The sequence below is a fragment of the Lithobates pipiens genome, unplaced genomic scaffold, assembly GCF_037356315.1.
Source record: "Lithobates pipiens isolate NorthernLeopardFrog02 unplaced genomic scaffold, aLitPip1_a1.2 Scaffold_8, whole genome shotgun sequence".
NCBI lineage: Eukaryota > Metazoa > Chordata > Amphibia > Anura > Ranidae > Lithobates > Lithobates pipiens.
In genome coordinates, this window is record NW_027507903.1 from 552,002,109 (window position 1) to 552,023,150 (window position 21,042).

The 21,042-nt window shown below is 42.6% G+C and overlaps 1 protein-coding gene across 10 annotated transcripts in view; it reads right to left on the reverse strand.

Annotated features, from left to right (window-relative positions):
• ANK1 (ankyrin 1) overlaps nucleotides 1-21,042 on the reverse strand; it is a 404,481-nt gene that overhangs the window by 214,809 nt on the left and 168,630 nt on the right. For 9 of the 10 annotated variants that reach the window (XM_077469916.1, XM_077469910.1, XM_077469909.1 and 6 more), the window contains one exon: nucleotides 786-887. In XM_077469916.1, coding sequence (XP_077326042.1) covers nucleotides 786-887 — 102 coding nt within the window. Of the gene's footprint in view, nucleotides 1-785; nucleotides 888-3,359; nucleotides 3,416-21,042 lie in introns of those variants that run through there. The other variant, XM_077469914.1, reaches the window with a different exon arrangement.

Consider the following 21,042-nt stretch of genomic DNA (forward strand, 5'->3'; position numbering starts at 1 on the left):
AGGAAGGCAAAAAACCCCAGCAGAGCATGATCTAATTTGCTAAAGCGGGGGGAAATAAATGACAATGGTCCCAAAATAGTGTCAAAATGTCCGATGTGATCGCCGTGATGTCGCAGTCCCGATAACAGATCGCCGCCATTACTAATAAAAAAATAAAATAATAATAAAAATGCCATAAAACTATCCCCTCGTTTGTGGACTCTATAACTTTTATGCAAACCAATCAATATACGCTTATTGCGATTTTTTTTTCCAAAAATATTTAGAAGAATACGTATCGGCCTAAACTGATGAAATTGTTTTTTATATATATATTTTTTGGGGATATTTATTATAGCAAAGAGTTAAAAATAATGCTTTTTTTTCAAAATTGTCGCTCTTTTTTTGTTTATAGCGCAAAAAATAAAAACCGCAGAGGTGATCAAATACCACCCAAAGAAAGTTCTATTTGTGGGAAAAAAGAACGTCAATTTTGTTTGGGTGCAACGTCGCACGACCGCGCAATTGTCAGTTAAACTGATGCAGCGCCGAATCACAAAAAGTGCTCTGATTGGGAAGGGCGTAAAATCTTCCGGGGCTGAAGTGGTTAAAACACTTCTGAAGTTGTATTCCATTGAATTTTCATAAGTTTAGTAACCTCTTCATTTTTGATATGAGACTAGCATGCAAAAAATAAAACCCCACGATCATTCGCCCGATATTCTCATCGTGTGTATGAGGATTTACATTATAGAATCTTCAGTCTGTGACGCAAGAACAGTGATGGGTCTGGGCATTTTCTGTACCTGATTACATGTGTTTATATCCACTCCATTCCTCAGATGATCCAGGGCTTTGTCCAGGTTTCCAGCCCTGGCTGCTCGCAGGAAGCTGGTCGCTGCATCCGCCTAAAATCAGAGAAGAGATCAACATCAGCATCACTGAATGCAAGAAGAATATTCTTCCGTCTAAGCTGATCACCAACACACAGGCAACATGATAATGCATTCATCACACCCAGTCACATCCTGGCAGAATGGAAACAATAGGAAATGATTGGTCCTTATGACAATGACAATGACAATGATAGATAGATAGATAGATGGATAGATAGATAGATAGATAGATAGATAGATAGATAGATAGATAGATAGATAGATAGATAGATAGATAGATAGACAAATAGATAGATAGATAGATAGATAGATAGATAGATAGATAGATAGATAGATAGATAGATAGATAGATAGATAGATAGATAGATAGATAGATAGATAGATAGATAGATAGATAAAATAACAAAGAAAGTAAAGATAGAGTTATAGAGAGAACATGTAGGAAATACATTCATTATATACACTATATTACATTATTATTATTTTATTATTATTTTATTTGGATAGAAACAGAGACTTGGGGAGATCTCTGCAGATAACAGGACAAGTTGAGTATTGTATGAGAAGTAGAGGAATGAAGGGTAATTATCTCTAGACTGATGGACAGATCATTAGGAAATCTGGTTGATAACAACCTCAGTGGACAGTAGGTGGGCAGGTAGAATTATTAGGCATCATAGTGTGTATATGATTGACAGTTTTTAGGGCAGACTGTGTACACCCCGAGTCCTGTAGGTAAAACATGGTGATGAAATCTGGGTTGTTCTAAGATGAAATCAATCATTGGGATCTCCAGCCTTCTCATCAATCAATCTGGGCTCAGGACCACCTCTGCACACATCAGGTAGGTTATGTAGACTTGGCAGAACAGTGTGCAGGTAGTATGTCAGTGTGTGCAGAAATAATAGCGCTCCTGGCTGTCAGTGTGACTATAGGGTGTGTGTCAGTGATCCCAATGTCAGTGATCCTGGTATAAGCGATTCCAATGTCAGTGTCATGGGTGACTATAAGGTGAGTGTTAGTGATCCAGGTGTCAGTAAATCTGGTGTCAGTGTGAAATGGTCGACTTTAGGGTGAGTGTCAATAATCCCATTATCGGTGGTCCCGGTATCAATGATCCTGGTATCAGTAATTTCGGTGTCAGTGTGAAATGGGTGACTTTAGAATGAGTGTCACTAATCCCGGTGTCAGTGGTCCCAGTGTCAGTGATCCTGATATCAGTGGTCCCGGTGTCAGTAATCCTGGTATCAGTGGTCCCGGTGTCAGTGATCCTGGTATCAGTGGTCCCGGTGTCAGTGGTCATGGTGTCAGTGATCCTGGTGTCAGTGGTCCCGGTGTCAGTGATCCCAGGGTCAGTGATTCTGGTGTCAGTAATCCCGGTGTCAGTGATCCTGGTATCAGTGGTCCCAGTGTCAGTGATCCTGGTATCAGTGGTCCCAGTGTCAGTGATCCTGGTATCAGTAGTCCCAGTGTCAGTGATCCTGGTATCAGTTGTCCCGGTGTCAGTGATCCTGGTATCAGTAGTCCCGGTGTCAGTGATCCTGGTATCAGTAGTCCCGGTGTCAGTGATCCTGGTATCAGTGGTCCCAGTGTCAGTTATCCTGGTATCAGTAGTCCCGGTGTCAGTGATCCTGGTATCAGTGGTCCCAGTGTCAGTTATCCTGGTATCAGTAGTCCCGGTGTCAGTGATCCTGGTATCAGTAGTCCCGGTGTCAGTGATCCTGGTATCAGTGGTCCCAGTGTCAGTGATCCTGGTATCAGTAGTCCCGGTGTCAGTGATCCTGGTATCAGTGGTCCCAGTGTCAGTTATCCTGGTATCAGTAGTCCCGGTGTCAGTGATCCTGGTATCAGTGGTCCCAGTGTCAGTTATCCTGGTATCAGTAGTCCCGGTGTCAGTGATCCTGGTATCAGTGGTCCCAGTGTCAGTTATCCTGGTATCAGTAGTCCCGGTGTCAGTGATCCTGGTATCAGTAGTCCCGGTGTCAGTGATCCTGGTATCAGTGGTCCCAGTGTCAGTGATCCTGGTATCAGTAGTCCCGGTGTCAGTGATCCTGGTATCAGTGGTCCCAGTGTCAGTGATCCTGGTATTAGTAGTCCCGGTGTCAGTGATCCCGGTGTCAGTGTGAAATGGGTGACTGTAAGGTGAGTGCAGATCTGGTGTGAGTGTGAAGATTGCACATCACTGATTGTAGTGCCATTACAGTGCAAAGTGTCAGTGTATTGTGGTTGGGATTTAGGCTATCCAGGGTCACTGGGCGGGGAGAGGGGCATAGGGCAGTGACAAAGTCTAGATGGGGGGGACATGACAGCCTGTGTCCCTCACTCTCTCCAGCCTGCTTGGACATAGGACAGCAGGTGTCTACCAGCATGGCCATAAATAAACTCCCACGAGTCCCCAAAGTGAAGAGGGATTGTGAAGCTGCTGACCCCCCCCACCTCAACCACCCACTCTCACCGTACCCCCCACTCCCTCTTATTACTCACAGGCCGTGCCCGCTGCCTGCCCGCCCGCTCTGCCATTCTGCTGCATACAGACAGCACCCCCCTCCCTCCTGTCTCACACACTGCGTCCCTCCCCCTCCTCACACCGCTCCCCCCATCCGTCCTCCTTTCTTTCCTCTCACTTCTCTCCCGTCTTTAAATACCAGGCACTGTGCCCAGGTCTGCCCAACCGGGAGTTGAGGGTTACAACCGGCTACCTATTAACCCCCTGACTGCACTCCAGCCAAATATTCCTAATGATAGCGCCCCATAGGAAGAGATAGAAGAGGGCTGGGTCCTTAATGATGGGGAGATCACACACATTACAGACCATACACATGAGATCCGACATGTGGAATATATATTATGTATTTCTAAATGGCTCCTGACTCCAGAGGATTGGACCGTGCAGACTACTCACTGCTAGCATTAGCCTGAGCAAGTCTTCATTTACTACTCTGACAGCAGAAAATACTGAGAGAGCGCAACAATACTACAACTGACAACACAACAATACTACAACTGACAACACAACAATACTACAACTGACAACACAACAATACTACAACTGACAACACACCAATACTACTACTAACAATACAGCAATATTATTACCGACAACACACCAATACTACAACTAACAACACACCAATACTACAACTAACAACACACCAATACTACAACTAACAACACACCAATACTACAACTAACAACACACCAATACTACAACTGACAACACACCAATACTACAACTGACAACACACCAATACTACTACTAACAATACAACAATATTATTATTACCGACAACACACCAATACTACAACTAACAACACACCAATACTACAACTAACAACACACCAATACTACAACTAACAACACACCAATACTACAACTAACAACACACCAATACTACAACTGACAACACACCAATACTACAACTGACAACACACCAATACTACTACTAACAATACAACAATATTATTATTACCGACAACACACCAATACTACAACTAACAACACACCAATACTACAACTAACAACACACCAATACTACTACTGACAACACACCAATACTACAACTAACAACAAACCTATGCTACAACCAACAATGCACCAATACTAAAACTGACAACACACCCATGTTACAACCAACAACACACCTATGTTACAAACGACAAGACACTAATACTACAACTGACAACACACCTATGCTACAACCAAAAATACACCAATACTAGAACTGACAACACACCTATGTTACAACTAACAACACACCTATGTTACAACCGACAACACACCAATACTACAACTGACAACACACCTATGCTACAACCGAGAACACACCAATACTACAATTGACAGCACACCTTTGGTACAACTGACAACACACCAATACTATAACCAACAAGACACCAATACTACAACTGACAACACACTTATGCTACAACCGACAACACACCAATACGACAAGACACCAAAACTACAACTGACAAAACACCTATGCTACAACCGAAAACACACCAATACTACAACCAACACAACACCAATACTACAACTGACAAGACACCAATACTACAACTGACAACACACCTATGCTACAACCGACAACACACCAATACTACAACTGACAATACACCAATACTATAACTGACAATACACCAATACTACAACCGACAAGACACCAATACTACAAATAGGCACAACAGATGGAGCAAGCTGTTATCGAACAGATCAAATCTACAGCTCCATAGATCTCACTGTCCATAGATATAGCTCCATAGATCTCTCTGTCCATAGATGTATCTATAGATCCATAAATCTCTCTGTCCATAGAGAAAAAAAAAAGAAATACGACAATGCCCACAAATAGGCCTGGCATAGCAGTACAGTAGCTGCAATGCCCACTAGATGTATGAATACAATATAGAAAATTAGGTAATATGAATACCTACCTAAACTACCCAATCAATCTGTAACCAATCAGGAAGGCCTTTGCCCTACATAGTTGTTGACAGATCTAAAGGAGATTGTACAATCAGATTGTAACGTGTGTGATGACCCTTAGGCTCACCATACATGTTACAATTTGACCATACAATCTTTGTACAATCAACTTTAAATTTACCAAAACAGTGGCAAAAATGCTGCAGGTCCAGTTCCAGGTTTATTGTAGTGTGTTGCCTGCCAGTTCATAATGAATGGCCTACATTGCTTATGAATGCACCACAACAGGGACGCATAAGTGTGACCGCGCCCATAAGTGATATCAATACAACCATGGGCTAGCACAGAGAGAAATGCAAATACTGACAAAGTTCAATGGGGATCTAGAAAGGAAAGAAAGAGGACAAACTAGGGGATGACAGCTGTAATTCCTAAATATAGTGCAAAAGTAACAGGAACCGCCAAAAGGTACACACAAAAAAGTAAGACATAAAGTTATCTGTCTTCAGAGAAGAACTGAAACACTTATACACCTTGTAGTTTGTTCAGTTTATTTCAGTATAGCCCTACAAATCTATATTTATATAAACATAAAAAAAAAAGTCACCTATTATATAAATATATATTATACCCATAAATAATCAAGATGCAGCATCCACAATGTAAAACATATGTGTCAATTCAGGAATTCTTTTGATTCAATAATGTTTATTGTCCATTTCACTTTATGTATGTACTTTTACATAAGATTTTTAACAAATATTTCTATCAGTTTATTTCTATTACTATGGGTTTATAATGCTGTAGTAGTAATAACTGAACTTTTTTTTGATATAACAAGATATTAAATTACAGCCGTTTAAAAAATAAATAAATAAATATATATATATATATATATATATATATATATATATATATATATATATATATATATATATACACACACACACATACATAATACAATATATATATATATACACACACATACATAATACAATATATATATATATATATATATATATATATATATATATATATATATATATACAAAAAAAAATATATATATATATATATATATATATATATATATATATATATCTGTATATATACACACAGATATATGACTTTTTTTTATGTTTCTTTTAGCTTGTATATGGCTAGACAGCTGCAGACAATGTAGGAGGCATTTCTTCTCGATTTTTTTTGGCAGAGGGTTCAGATTCCACATTTTGGCTACTTATGGAACAGAAAGTGACCGGCAGCATTTCTGAGTAGTCCAGCTGATGATCCCGGGGATAACGCTCAGAGGCAATGCTGGTTTTGACATATGTGGGCCCTTATCACCTATCACTCTTCATTAATGTCACTAGCTGATGTTAGTAATTATTTCATGGCTTGCATTACAGTTTTTAGGGAAACAGTTATTGCTAGAAGGACAGAAGCTGTGAAACCACCGAGGCTGCATTCACAGCATGGCGGCCAGAAATATAACCACATTTGCATAAAGACATGTTACTTTAACATGCGTTGCGGTAGGGCAGCCCATGCACCCTAAGCCCTTGTACACACGGTCGGACATTCCGACAACCAAATCCGTTGGATTTTGTTCGACGGATTTTGTCCAAAACTGTTGTATACACACAGTCGGACAAAGTTGTCAGAAAATCTGATCGTACTTAACCTGATGACGTTATTTCGTTAGGACGGGACTACGTTCAGGCTAGTAGCCAATATCTTTGGTCTAGGAATTTGATCTGAGCATGAGTGGCACTTTGTCCGATCGGAATTCTCTACACATGATCGGACAAAGTCCAATCGGATCATGTTGTCGCAAAATTTTATAGCTCAGCTGGAAAACTTGGTCCGTCGGATACTCTGACGGAAACAGTCCGATGGAGCCCACACACTGTCGGATTATCTGACAACACGGTCCTATCGGACATTGTCCATCGGAATGTCTGACCATGTGTGCAAGGGCTAACATGCTTAAAATCACACACATGATCCTTTTATCGAATGCAGCACACTACTGTGTAATGCTATGTGTTGTGGTGTGCTGCAACATGTGTGTGTTGCCGGAGCACATTGGGGTGACGTTAAAATTGAATGGCACCACAATGCTTTGTGCATTGCCACACACTGCGCTAATGCATGCAATTAATCTGCAGCTTTATTGGTGAACTCAGGTGTCAGCACATTTTATTTACATGTCCAATATACAATATACAAACTACAACAAGCAATTCTTCTGATCTGTATTCCACTGACACCTATGCACAATAAATCAGACCCCCCCCCCCCCACCCCATGTGAAATTTTAACTATAAGTTGAGCTTGCTAGGTTTAAGCTGACCACACACTATACAATCTAAGTGTACAACCTCCATTAGATCTACAAACAACTAGGTAATGTAAGGGCCTGTGCAAGTGGATAGAAATGGATTGTTTTTTTATAGGTATGTCCTCATATTACATAGTTTTTGTAATTTTAAATGAGATTGTACAATCGGATTGCAGTGTGTGTGGCCACCCTTAGTCAACCCCTGGCTTCTATATGTCTTTGATTCTCCAATAGTAAAATCTCTCCATAATTCCTGACTTGTTTATCTGGGCGCTTTGGATGTTTCCACCCACCTTTGTGTGTTCCAACTTCTCCTAACGGAATGAGAGCCCGCTGCACACTGATGATGCCACTAAAATCCACATTTTTTCACAGAACAATCACAGTAGCAGTACCCACCCAAGGATCGGACCCTCTATTGTGTTTCACCCAATATGGCTTAGTTGTAGAGATCTCTATAAGGAGTTTCACTTAATAGGGCTTAATTGTAGAGATCTCTACCACGAGTTTCACTCAATAGGGCTTAGTTGTAGAGATCTCTATGACGAGTTTCACTTACTAGGGCTTAGTTGTAGATATCTCTACCACGAGTTTCACTCAATAGGGCTTAGTTGTAGAGATCTCTATGACAAGTTTCACTTAATAGGGCTTAGTTGTAGAGATCTCTAGGAAGAGTTTCACTCAATATGGTTTAGGTCTAGAGATCTCTATGACGAGTTTCACTCAACAGGGCTTAGTTGTAGAGATATCTATGAAGAGTTTTACTCAATATGGTTTAGCTGTAGAGATCTCTATGATGAGTTTCACTCAATAGGGCTTAATTGTAGAGATCTCTATGACAAGTTTCACTTAATAGGGCTTAGTTGTAGAGATATCTATGAAGAGTTGTAGAGATCTCTATGACGAGTTTCACTTACTAGGGCTTAGTTGTAGATATCTCTACCACGAGTTTCACTCAATAGGGCTTAGTTGTAGAGATCTCTATGACAAGTTTCACTTAATAGGGCTTAGTTGTAGAGATCTCTAGGAAGAGTTTCACTCAATATGGTTTAGGTCTAGAGATCTCTATGACGAGTTTCACTCAACAGGGCTTAGTTGTAGAGATATCTATGAAGAGTTTTACTCAATATGGTTTAGCTGTAGAGATCTCTATGATGAGTTTCACTCAATAGGGCTTAATTGTAGAGATCTCTATGACAAGTTTCACTTAATAGGGCTTAGTTGTAGAGATATCTATGAAGAGTTTTACTCAATATGGTTTAGCTGTAGTGATCTCTATGACAAGTTTCACTCAATAGGGCTTAGTTGTAGAGATTTCTATGACATGCTTCACTCAATAGGACTTAGTTGTAGAGATTTCTATGACGAGTTTCAATCTATGGGGCTTAGTTGTAGAGATCTCTATGTTGTGCTTCACGCAACAGGGCTTAGTTGTAGGGTTCTTATGATGTGTTTCCCCCAATTGGACTTAGTCATAGGGACATATGACTAAGCGCCATTGGGTAAAACGTGTTAGTGAGGATTGTACTTGGACGGGAACTGTTAGCCCTTGTACACATGGTCGGACACTCCGACCACAAAATCCGATGGATTTTGTCTGAAACTGGTGTTGCATACACACGGTTGGACAAAGTTGTCGGAAAATCCGATTGTTCGGAACATGATGACGTTAGTTCATTGCGAAGGGACTACGTTCAGGCTAGTAGCCAATAGCTTTGGTCTCCTAATTTGATCTGAGCATGAGTGGCACTTTGTCCGATCGGATCATGTTGTTGGAAAATTTTATATCCAGCTCTCAAACTTTGTTGGTTGGACATTCCAACGGAAAAAGTCAGATGGAGCCCACACACGGTCGGATTATCCGACAACCCTGTCCGATCGGACATTTTCCGTCAGAATGTCCGACCGTGTGTACGGGGGCTTACTGTGGTTGTTCTATGGAACAAACTTGGATTATAGTGACACCATTAGCACGCATCGGTCTCATTCCTTCAGTGTGTTTGGCTCACAGACAGCTCTGTTGGGCTTCGGTACCCAGCGTTCAGGTGGCACTAGCAAGGTATGGCTTTAGAGTGGAGAATAATGCTTTAGATCTTCCAGTTCCTCCAGTCCTGTTATAATTTCTATGATATAAAATTAATAAAGAAAATCCAGCAGAGTTAGTGGGGGTCCCTCATAAGTGGGTGAGCAGACCAGTGAAGGCAAGCATTGCGACCTTACCAATATATTCCCAGACACGTTGCAAAGACAATAATTGAGACACAGTAGGACAACAGCTACAGATTGAATTGCATATGGAAAAAGAGATAAACTGAATACAATTATTTCAAGAAATACATTATTCCTGCCATGTCATTATTGTATTTCTTGGGCCAGTTGCTATACAAGGAGAGCATATTCAGAATCGGTTATATGGCTCATTGGCAGGCAGGCCATGCGTGCAGATATTCACTAAACGGATGAAAGTACATGGGCACAGCTTGTATTGCTATTGCCGTTATCTGTTTATTATGGGTGTCTTTGTATACTGACTATCATTGGGATAACCATTGACTTGCTGCACATCCTAGGTATAATGGCATTGGTTATGGGATAAGGAAGGTCATGGGTGGAACACTAGTTAATTGCTGGAATTAACTGGACGATGTAGAGCTCCATCTAAAGCTGGCTGGCCATACACATTACAATCTGATTTTCTTTTTGATTCTCAACCAGGGTTCCTCCAGAAGTTGCTAGGGGTTCCTTCAGCATTGGGCAATTTCTGCTTCTCAGATAAGTTCCCACTGTTCCCAAGATCCTATTGATCTGTTTAGCTATCTGTAAGGAGGTTATTCTTCCCAATGACGACAAGTATAAGGACCATTCTTCCCACTGACCATCACACTAATGTATCATGAATTGTATATATCTAATTTTTAGCAGGGGTTCCCCAAAACTGGAGAACTATTTCAAGGGTTTCTCTGTGTTGAAAAGGTTGAGAAAGGCTACTTTAGAATGATGTGATGTGAACGCATTCCTACACAGTTATTTGAAATGTATCCAGTCAGGTGGGTTACTTGGCTAAATTGTTGTCCGTAGAACTAAAGGAGATTGTACAATGAGATTGTGAGGTGTATAGCCATTGTCCAATCCAACAGGGGAGTGCACATAATACAGGACATTACTGGAGTCCGTCCACACAGTCTACCTATGGATGGATAGCCTTCTATAGAGTACGGGACCTTTGAGATCTACAAATCGCCCGAAGACAACAGATTTGGAGCTCTGCCATAATAGACTCTATCCTGTGCAGGTATGCTGGGGCAACTACCAAGCCTGAGTTAGGGATTATGGATGTTAGGAAGAGACTGTGCATTTTGTTCTGTGTGCTGTAAATTTTTAGTACTTTAACATCAAGGGAATCAACCAGAGTTCAGTCATCTGTTCGAGCAAAGATATCCCATGTGTAGGGCAGTGACCCTATCCAAGGTGCCTAGCACAGAAGAACCCAACCCAGGGTAAGCCTCCTATGTGACCCACACTTGGCACCCAATGAGGAGGGGAACATGGAGGAAGTGTCAACTGTTCAACTCCCCTACCCTGCTACCTGCGACAGGCAACACTCAGGTGTGAATGGGTTCAATTGAGAATAATAGGATTCTTCATCTTGAGCATTGTCATGCTTCGGAATGCTCAGGTATGAATGGATGCATGATCAATGTGTATGGAAAATGCCCTAAAAACAACTTGCCAGTAACAGAATCTTCCAGTTCTTGCCTCTGTTTCTATTCTCTTTACAATTTTTTTTTGTTTCTGCCCTCCTAAAGGTATTCCTCCTACATTTCTAGAAATTCCATAACATAAAATAAATCTAAACCAAACTCTGTGCTACTTTTTACATTTTAATTTACATTCCAAAATGCATAGTTTCATTAGCATTCAGATGTGCATTCTCACAGTCTTAAAAAGTGTGAACAAATCAAGTACTTGTGGAGAACCCATCTGCCCTTACTTAGATGGAATGTACAGTAGTCATGCAGAATTTTTTTTTAATTTGTTATAGTCAACAACAACAAAAAACTGTTAAAAAACTAAAAAAACATTTTAGTCAGGCAAATATAACGTTTTGCATGTAAAATATATGTGTTTTTATTTCTAACCACCAGGGGGCACTCTTGTCCCATTTTCATATGTTTAACTGTATAATTTTAGCTGCTATATTAAAATCAGATTGTTGTTTGCAAAACTCAGTAACTCAAGCTGAAATATATGCACACAGCTGAATCAGAACAGTAAATTTAACCCCTCTCTTTCCATTCCTCCTCTGCACAGATGGCTCTGGAACGCTGCAAAGGTCTGCAACAAACACACTATTACCAGACCTCAGAACACCCACACAATAAAGAAGTGGTCAGGGTCAGGTTTTCACTGCCACATTGCAACCTTAAAGCAGTGGTTATCAACCTCTCTCCTCAAGTACCCCCAACAAGCCATGTTTTGAGAATTTCTCTTAGATAAAATAGCTGTCCAAAATACCAAGCCATTAACTCTGATTTAAAGCACCTGTGCAAGATAAAGGAAAACCTGCAAACATGACCTGTTGGGGGGTACCTGAGGACTGAGGTGGAGAACTACTGCTTTAAAGCAATGGAATTTATGAGTTACATGCAATCCTATAGTAAATCCGTCTCATAATGTGTTCCAGATTAGCCTGGCCTGGCTGTGTGACAGGATTGATTAGTCCCCCAATGTGCTTCGTGAATCCTGAGTCATGGATGTACCTGTATTATATTTGTTATTGGTAAAAAGAAAATATTTTGCAGAAATAGCAAAAAAATTGAAAAAACTAAAAATTTGAATTTTTTTTAGTTTTTTTTTTTTGTAGACATCAGGGAACAAATTGAAGAATGAAAAATAATGCTAAGTACTTTTATCACTGAAAATGTATTTATTTACAATAATAAAAAAAAAAAAACTTCCTGCAAGAAATGCAGAGGCTGCCTATCTGTCCTACATATAAAATTATGGGCACAGCTAATCATGCTACGCTGCTGGCTTCAGTACTTTCTTAACCACTTTCAGACCGGACCATTTTGCTGGTAAATGACCAGAGGTCTTTTTACACTTTGGCACTGCGCTGCTTTAACTGGTAATTGCGCGGTCATGCAATGTTGTACCCAAACAAAATTTGCGTCCTTTTCTTCCCACAAATAGAGCTTTCTTTTAAAGGTATTTGACTGACTCTGCGATTTTTTTTTTTTGCGATATAAACGTAAAAAGACCGCAAATTTTGAAAAAAAATGATATTTTCTACTTTTTGTTATTAGAAAAATCCAATAAACTCAAGTTTAGTCATACATTTAGGCCAAAATGTATTCAGCCACATGTCTTTGGTAAAAAAAAAGTCAATAACTGTATATTTATTGGTTTGCGCAAAAGTTGTCACATCTACAAACTAAGGTACGTTTTCTGGAATTTACGCAGCTTTTAGTTTACGACTGCCTATCTCATTTCTTGAGGTGCTAAAATAACAGGGCAGTACAAACCCCCCCCCCAAATGACCCCATTTTGGAAAGTAGACCCCCTAAGGAAATTGATAAGTGGCATGTTGAGCCCATTGAATATTTTATTTTTTTGCCTCAAGCGATTGAATAATGACAAAACATTTTTTTTTTTTTTTTTTTACACAAAGTTGTCATTAAATGATATATTGCTCACACATGCTATGGGCATATGTGAAATGACACCCCAAAATAAATTCTGCTGCTTCTTCTGAGTACGGGGATACCACATATGTGGTACTTTTTGGGAGCCTAGCCGCGTACGGGGCCCCGAAACCAAGCACCGCCTTCAGGCTTTCTAAGGGCGTAAATTTTTGATTTCACTTCTCACTACCTATTACAGTTTTGAAGGCCATAAAATGCCAAGATGGCACAAAACCCCCACAAATGACCCCATTTTAGAAAGTAGACATCCCAAGCTATTTGCTGAGAGGCATGTTGAGTCCATGGAATATTTTATATTTTGCCACAAGTTGCGGGAAAATTACAAACTTTTTTTTTTTTTTTTTTTTTTTACACAAAGTTGTCACTAAATTATATATTGCTCACACATGCTATGGGCATATGTGAAATGACACCCCAAAATAAATTCTGCTGCTTCTCCTGAGTACGGGGATACCACATATGTGGGACTTTTTGGGAGCCTAGCCGCGTACGGGCCCCGAAAACCAAGCACCGCCATCAGGCTTTCTAAGGGCGTAAATTTTTGATTTCACTTCTCACTATCTATTACAGTTTTGAAGGCCATAAAATGCCAAGATGGCACAAAACCCCCACAAATGACCCCATTTTAGAAAGTAGACACCCCAAGTTATTTGCTGAGAGGCATGTTGAGTCCATGGAATATTTTATATTTTGCCACAAGTTGCGGGAAAATTACAAACTTTTTTATTTTATTTTATTTTTTCACAAAGTTGTCACTAAATGATATATTGCTCACGCATGCCATGGGCATATGTGAAATGACACCCCAAAATAAATTCTGCTGCTTCTCCTGAGTATGGGGATACCACATATGTGGGACTTTTTGGGAGCCTAGCCGCGTACGGGGCCCCGAAAACCAAGCACCGCCTTCAGGCTTTCTAAGGGCGTTACAGTTTTGAAGGCCATAAAATGCCAAGATGGCACAAACCCCCCCCCAAATGACCCCATTTTGGAAAGTAGACACCCCTAAATTTACGGGTACACTAGTGAGACTAGGTAATAAATGGCGGGTGCCCTGAAACTATAAAAAAATAACTAACCAACCAGCGTCACCTGTAACAGTTATATGGTGATCACTGGTGAAAGGGTTAACTAGGGGGCAATCAGGGGGCTTTATGCGGTAGTATATGGGGGTCCCTGGCGCTATAAAAAGCTGCGGCGAACCTAAATACCTACCTGCCTAACTAGCGTCACCTGTGACACTAATACAGCGATCAGAAAAACGATCGCTTATTAGGCTGGGTTCACACTGGAGCGATGCGGGAACGCCACGAATCCGCGGCGGGTTCCCGCATCGCATGCCTCCCGGCGGCAGTTCACACTGCCCTATGCGAACTGCTGGGAGTGTCAGTGAAATGTTAATGATACCCCCAGATCAGTTCGCATATCGCAGTGCGATCTGCAAACTCGGATCGCATGGTGTGAACACCCATGCGATCCGATTCTGCTGCGGACCAAAAAAAGGGTCCCGTGCGAGTTTGCGGCGGGTGCGGCGGGTGCAACGCGAATTCAGCCATACTATCTGTATGGCTGAACTAGAATCGCACAGAGATCGGATGTGATTTGCACTGCAGTGCGGTGCGAATCACATCCGTTCTCATAAACCGCTGCAATGTGAACCCAGCCTTAGTGACACTGGCGACGGGGGGTGATCACGGGGTTAAACCTTTATTGGGGGGGTTAGGGGGGTACCTTAGAACTAAAGGGGGCTAACCCTAACTGCCCTAACAGTTATTACAGTCACAAATGACACCCGCCGGGTGATCAGGGGGTTAAACCTTTATTAAGTAATAAATGGCGGGTGCCCTGAAACTATAAAAAAATAACTAACCAACCAGCGTCACCTGTAACAGTTATATGGTGATCACTGGTGAAAGGGTTAACTAGGGGGCAATCAGGGGGCTTTATGCGGTAGTATATGGGGGTCCCTGGCGCTATAAAAAGCTGCGGCGAACCTAAATACCTACCTGCCTAACTAGCGTCACCTGTGACACTAATAGAGCGATCAGAAAAACGATCGCTTATTAGGCTGGGTTCACACTGGAGTGATGCGGGAACGCCACGAATCCGCGGCGGGTTCCCGCATCGCATGCCTCCCGGCGGCAGTTCACACTGCCCTATGCGAACTCCTGGGAGTGTCAGTGAAATGTTAATGACACCCCCAGATCAGTTCGCATATTGCAGTGCGATCTGCAAACTCGGATCGCATGGTGTGAACACCCATGCGATCCGATTCTGCTGCGGACCAAAAAAAGGGTCCCGTGCGAATTTGCGGCGGGTGCGGCGAATGGCTGAACTCGAATCGCAGAGATCGGATGTGATTTGCACTGCAGTGCGGTGTGAATCACATCCGTTCTCATAAACCGCTGCAATGTGAACCCAGCCTTAGTGACACTGGCGACGGGGGGTGATCACGGGGTTAAACCTTTATTGGGGGGGGTTGGGGGGGTACATTAGAACTAAAGGGGGCTAACCCTAACTGCCCTAACAGTTATTACAGTCACAAATGACACCAATGCAAAAAAAAAAAAATGCATTGGTGTCACTGTGAATGGGGGGGCAGGGGTAATTGGGGGGGTGATCGGGGGGTAAAGGGGGGGTGTGAGTGTGCCTGGCATGTTCTACTGTGAAGTGTCGTGTTGGTGCAACTCACCGATCCTCTCTCCTCGGTGCCGGAACGAAAAATACCGACACGGAGGAGAGATTACATCACTTCCTCTCCTGTGCTTACATTACAGGAGAGGAAGTGATGCAATGCTTCACTCCCATTCGTCAGGAGCGATCGCGAGGGGGTGGCCATGAATGAATGGCCGCCCCCTCATCCCGGATCGCTCCTGCACGGATACCGACCGCCGCTGGCACCGGGGGGGGGCCCGATCGGGCCCCCCACCCGCGGGAAGGCAGGGACGTACAGGTACGCCCATATGCCTGCCCGTGCCATTCTGTCGACGTACATCGTCGTGCGGCGGTCGGGAAGTGGTTAAAGAAGGACTCCAGGAATGAGATAACTTTTTGCACTTACTTTTGGCCAGCTTGGTGTGAAGGAATTATGCAGATGCCACCTTCAGGTGCCTGACCGTGAATCTGTAATTTACAGTTGTCAGAGACGGCTCTCTAATTAGGCAAATAGGGTGGTCGCCCTAGGCCTTGCTTGTGTTGTGGGAGAATGGGAGGGAATGTCCCCGGTCAGTGTCCCCAAGCTGACAGGGCGAGAGTGCAGAGTGTATGGCGGTGGGTAGTATGTACATGAGAGGGGTGCAGAGTGTATGGCGATGGGTAGTATGTACATGAGAGGGGTGCAGAGTGTATGGCGATGGGTAGTATGTACATGAGAGGGGTGCAGAGTGTATGGCGGTGGGTAGTATGTACATGAGAGGGGTGCAGAGTGTATGGCGATGGGTAGTATGTACATGAGAGGGGTGCAGAGTATATGGCGGTGGGTAGTATGTACATGAGACGGGTGCAGAGTGTATGGCGGTGGGTAGTATGTACATGAGAGGGGTGCAGAGTGTATGGCGATGGGTAGTATATATATGAGAGGGGTGCAGAGTGTATGGCGATGGGTAGTATATACATGAGAGTACATACTACCCACTATCATACACTCTGCACCCCTCTCATGTACATACTACCCATCGCCATACTGCCCACCGAATTCACTGCACCCCTCTCATGTACTACTTACCGCCATACACTCTGCACCCCTCTCATGTCATACTACCTACCACCATACATTCTGCACCCCTCGCATGTACATACTACCTATTGCCATACACTCTGCACTCCTCTCATGTACATACTACCCATCGCCATACACTCTGCACCCCTCTCATGTACATACTGCCCACCGCATTCACTGCACCCCTCTCATGTACTACTTACCGCCATACACTCTGCACCCCTCTCATGTCATACTACCTACCACCATACAGTTTGCACCCCTCGCATGTACATACTACCCATCGCCATACACTCTGCACCCCTCTCATGTACATGCTACCCATCGCCATACACTCTGCACCCCTCTCATGTACATACTACCCACCGCCATACACTGTACCCCTCTCATGTACTACTCACCGCTATACACTCTGCACCCCTCTCATGTACATACTACCCACCATCATACACTCTGCACCCCTCTCATGTACATACTACCCACCGCCATACGCTGTACCCCTCTCATGTACTACCCATCGCCATACACTCCACACCCCTCTCATGTACATACTACCCACCGTGATACACTACGCACCCGTCTCATGTACATACTACCCACCGCCATACACTCTGCACCCCTCTCATGTATTACCCATAGCCATACACTCCGCACCACTCTCATGTACATACTACCCACCATGATAAACTCCGCACCTCTCTCATGTACATACTACCTGCCATCATACAATCTGCACCCCTCTCATGTACATACTACCCACCGCTAAAATACACTCTGCACCCCTCTCATGTACATACTACCCACCGCCACACACTCTGCACCCCTCTCATGTACTACCCACCACCATACACTCCGCACCCCTCTCATGTACATATTACCCACCTTCATACACTCTGCACCCCTCTAATGTACTACCCACCGCCATACACTATGCACCCCTCTCATGTACATACTACCCACCGTCATACACCCTGCACCCCTCTCATGTACTACCCACCACCATACACTCCACACCCCTCTCATGTACATACTACCCGCCTTCATACACTATGCACCCCTCTCATGTACATACTACCCACCGTCATACACTCTGCACCACTCTCATGTACATACTACCCACCGTGATACACTCCGCACCTGTCTCACGTACATACTACCCATTGCCATACACTCCGCACCCCTCTCATGTACATACTACCCACCTCGATAAACTCCACACCCCTCTCATGTACATACTACCTGCCATCATACACTCCGCACCCTTCTCATGTACATACTACCCACCGCCATACACTCTGCACCCCTCTCATGTACTACCCAATGCCATACACTCTGCACCCCTCTCATGTACTACCCATCGCCATACACTCTGCACCCCTCTCATGTACATACTACCCTCCGTGATACACTCCGCACCCGTCTCATGTACATACTACCCACTGCCATACACTCTCACTTTTGAGACAGGGTAAGGGACTGAGGAAACACATTCCCCAGTTTCTTTTCTCTGTAGCTTTAGCTGCACTGAAGATGAATGAACAGTAGACAGAGGCTCCTGTTAATTAATAGATGAAAACATAGTAAACACAGTTTACTATGTTTCAGTTATGAATGAACACAGTGAGTGGTCGGTACTGATCACTCACTGTGTTCTTTTAGAAAAGGTAGGGGCTGGTAAATGAAGGCCTCCATCCTGAAGATCCCATCCAGTTATAGTTATTTTTTTATCGTTTGAATTATTTTTCCCATTATGGACGTGAGTGGGGCCTCATGGCTGACATTTGCCTAAGGACTTACAAAGCCTGGAGCCGCCTCTGACTATTGTAGCCTGTGCTGAATATAGAAAGCAGTGTCCTTTTTCGATGGGTGCTCCAGCAACTTCCACTTCCTGTAGTTGCTCCCTCCAGTACTTTTTATATGTAAGCTACAACAAAACACACAAATCGGCTAGCTGTTCTGGTGAAGCCGGTGGATATCCCACTTGCGTTCCAGCAGGAGGAATTTCCTGGCCGTCTGCTTGCCCGCTCTCCACTTGGGCTGTGATGTGGGCATGTGCACTACGGTTTGTTTGTAGGCACACTGTTGCAGCTTGGCTGCTGGTGCAGGTCAACATGGGGATTGCTAGAAAACTCTTCTGGATTTTTTCTCTTGCCGCCATGCTAAATTTTGATATATGTCCAGCATTACATCTAGGTCTGTCAGTATTCCTTTATTGATATATTTATTATTCCTACTATTCATTTCTATATTATTTTATCATCATTATTATTTTAATGTTCTTTGATTAGTTCATGGGAATTTTGAGAATTCTGTGCTTGACAATGGGCTGCCGATTAGCAGGGGTTAACTGGTTGCACCATGTTTCCTCCCCTAATTTTGGTGGGTGTCAGGTGTGACATAGGTAGGGTTGACACTTTTTCTTCAAGCCAAACCTGAACACTGTAGCGGTTCACAGCAATTATTTTATTTTTTTTAGCATACACGATGGGATTGTAGCAGACACGGGACACCTATGGGTGCTCCAAAGAAAATAGTAATATGGCGTGCATAGTGCCGCCTCACCCTCCTCTCAGGCCCTGTTCCAAGACACATTCTTGTCTGAATATTGTGTCTGGGTTTCAGGCGGACTGAAACCCGGACACATGATTCAAAACCCGGACTGTCCGAGTAAATCCCGGACAGGAGGCAACCATACACATAGGGTGTTTTTAAACTTGTATAGGTGCTATATATATTCACATAAAAAATATATATATTCACATATACAGTATATTTATATATGTTATATGCAGTATATATGTTCGGGGGGCTTTGTTTGCTCTGATGAAGAGAGTTCTGCCCTGGAAATCGATTAGCCTCATTCCATGCATATGAGCATCACTTATACATCACACTGGAATGTAATCTTGGATCATTGATGTGCCTGTTTTTACTAACATTTGTGAGTATATTTCCGTGGTTCTTTCTAATAAAATGGTTTTATGGATTTGCGAGATGCTGGTGGATTTCCCCTTTTGCAAGTTCATCATCAGATTTTTGATGGATCGTCTGACCTGAAGATAATATTGGAAGATTTCTCTCTTTTTTTAGTGGGCTGGCTATTTCTTTATTTTATAATTTTTTTCTTTCTTTTCCGCTTTCTGTATGTAAATTTCCGATTTATCACTAGCCATGTGGAGGTGGTATCTACATAAATGTGCAGAGCCACGCACACATGCTACCACGCATGCAAAGCCAGCCGTTAGCCATTGTTGTCATTGGAGGAAGACCTCTTTTTGGTGTTCCCGAGACATGCTTTTGACTTTTGATGTAATGTAAGTGCATTGCTTTTATTAAATCTTATGGCTTTGCAGTATTATGCTATGTGGAGTATCTTTTTATTTCATGCATCCTACTGCTTATCCTGCTTTTATTTGGCTGAGTTGGATGATTGAGGATGGTGTCACCTTGCCTATCCTTGGAGTTTTTCTACCTCTATCACGGCTTGGGACTGCAATTTTTTGACTTTTCATATTAGTAATTTCTCTTCCTGTCTTTTGGATAATTTAAAGACACTTTTTCTGTTTTATTCATAGCCACTATTTGACTGTACAAAATTTTATTGGTCATTATATATTAATAATAGTAGTCACAGGTTTATTATTTTGTATTAATTTACTATATTTGTCATCATTGATGCCTATAGGGTACTCATGATAGTAAATACGCTGCACTGATTGGTTGGTATCATCATAATCTGTTTGAGCCAAGCTGGCCAAAGTAAGTGTATAAAGTTATCTCATTCCTGGAGTTTTTCTTTAAAACAGAACTTAACGTTATTGTAAAGTCTGTGTTTTTTAGGTAAAAGTAACAAACATGTTTTACTCACCTGCCCTATGCAGTGGATTTGCACAGAGCAGCCCAGATCCTTATCTTCTTGGGTCCCTCTTCTGTGCTTATGGCCCCTTCCTTCTGTAGAGTGCCCCCACAGCAAGCAG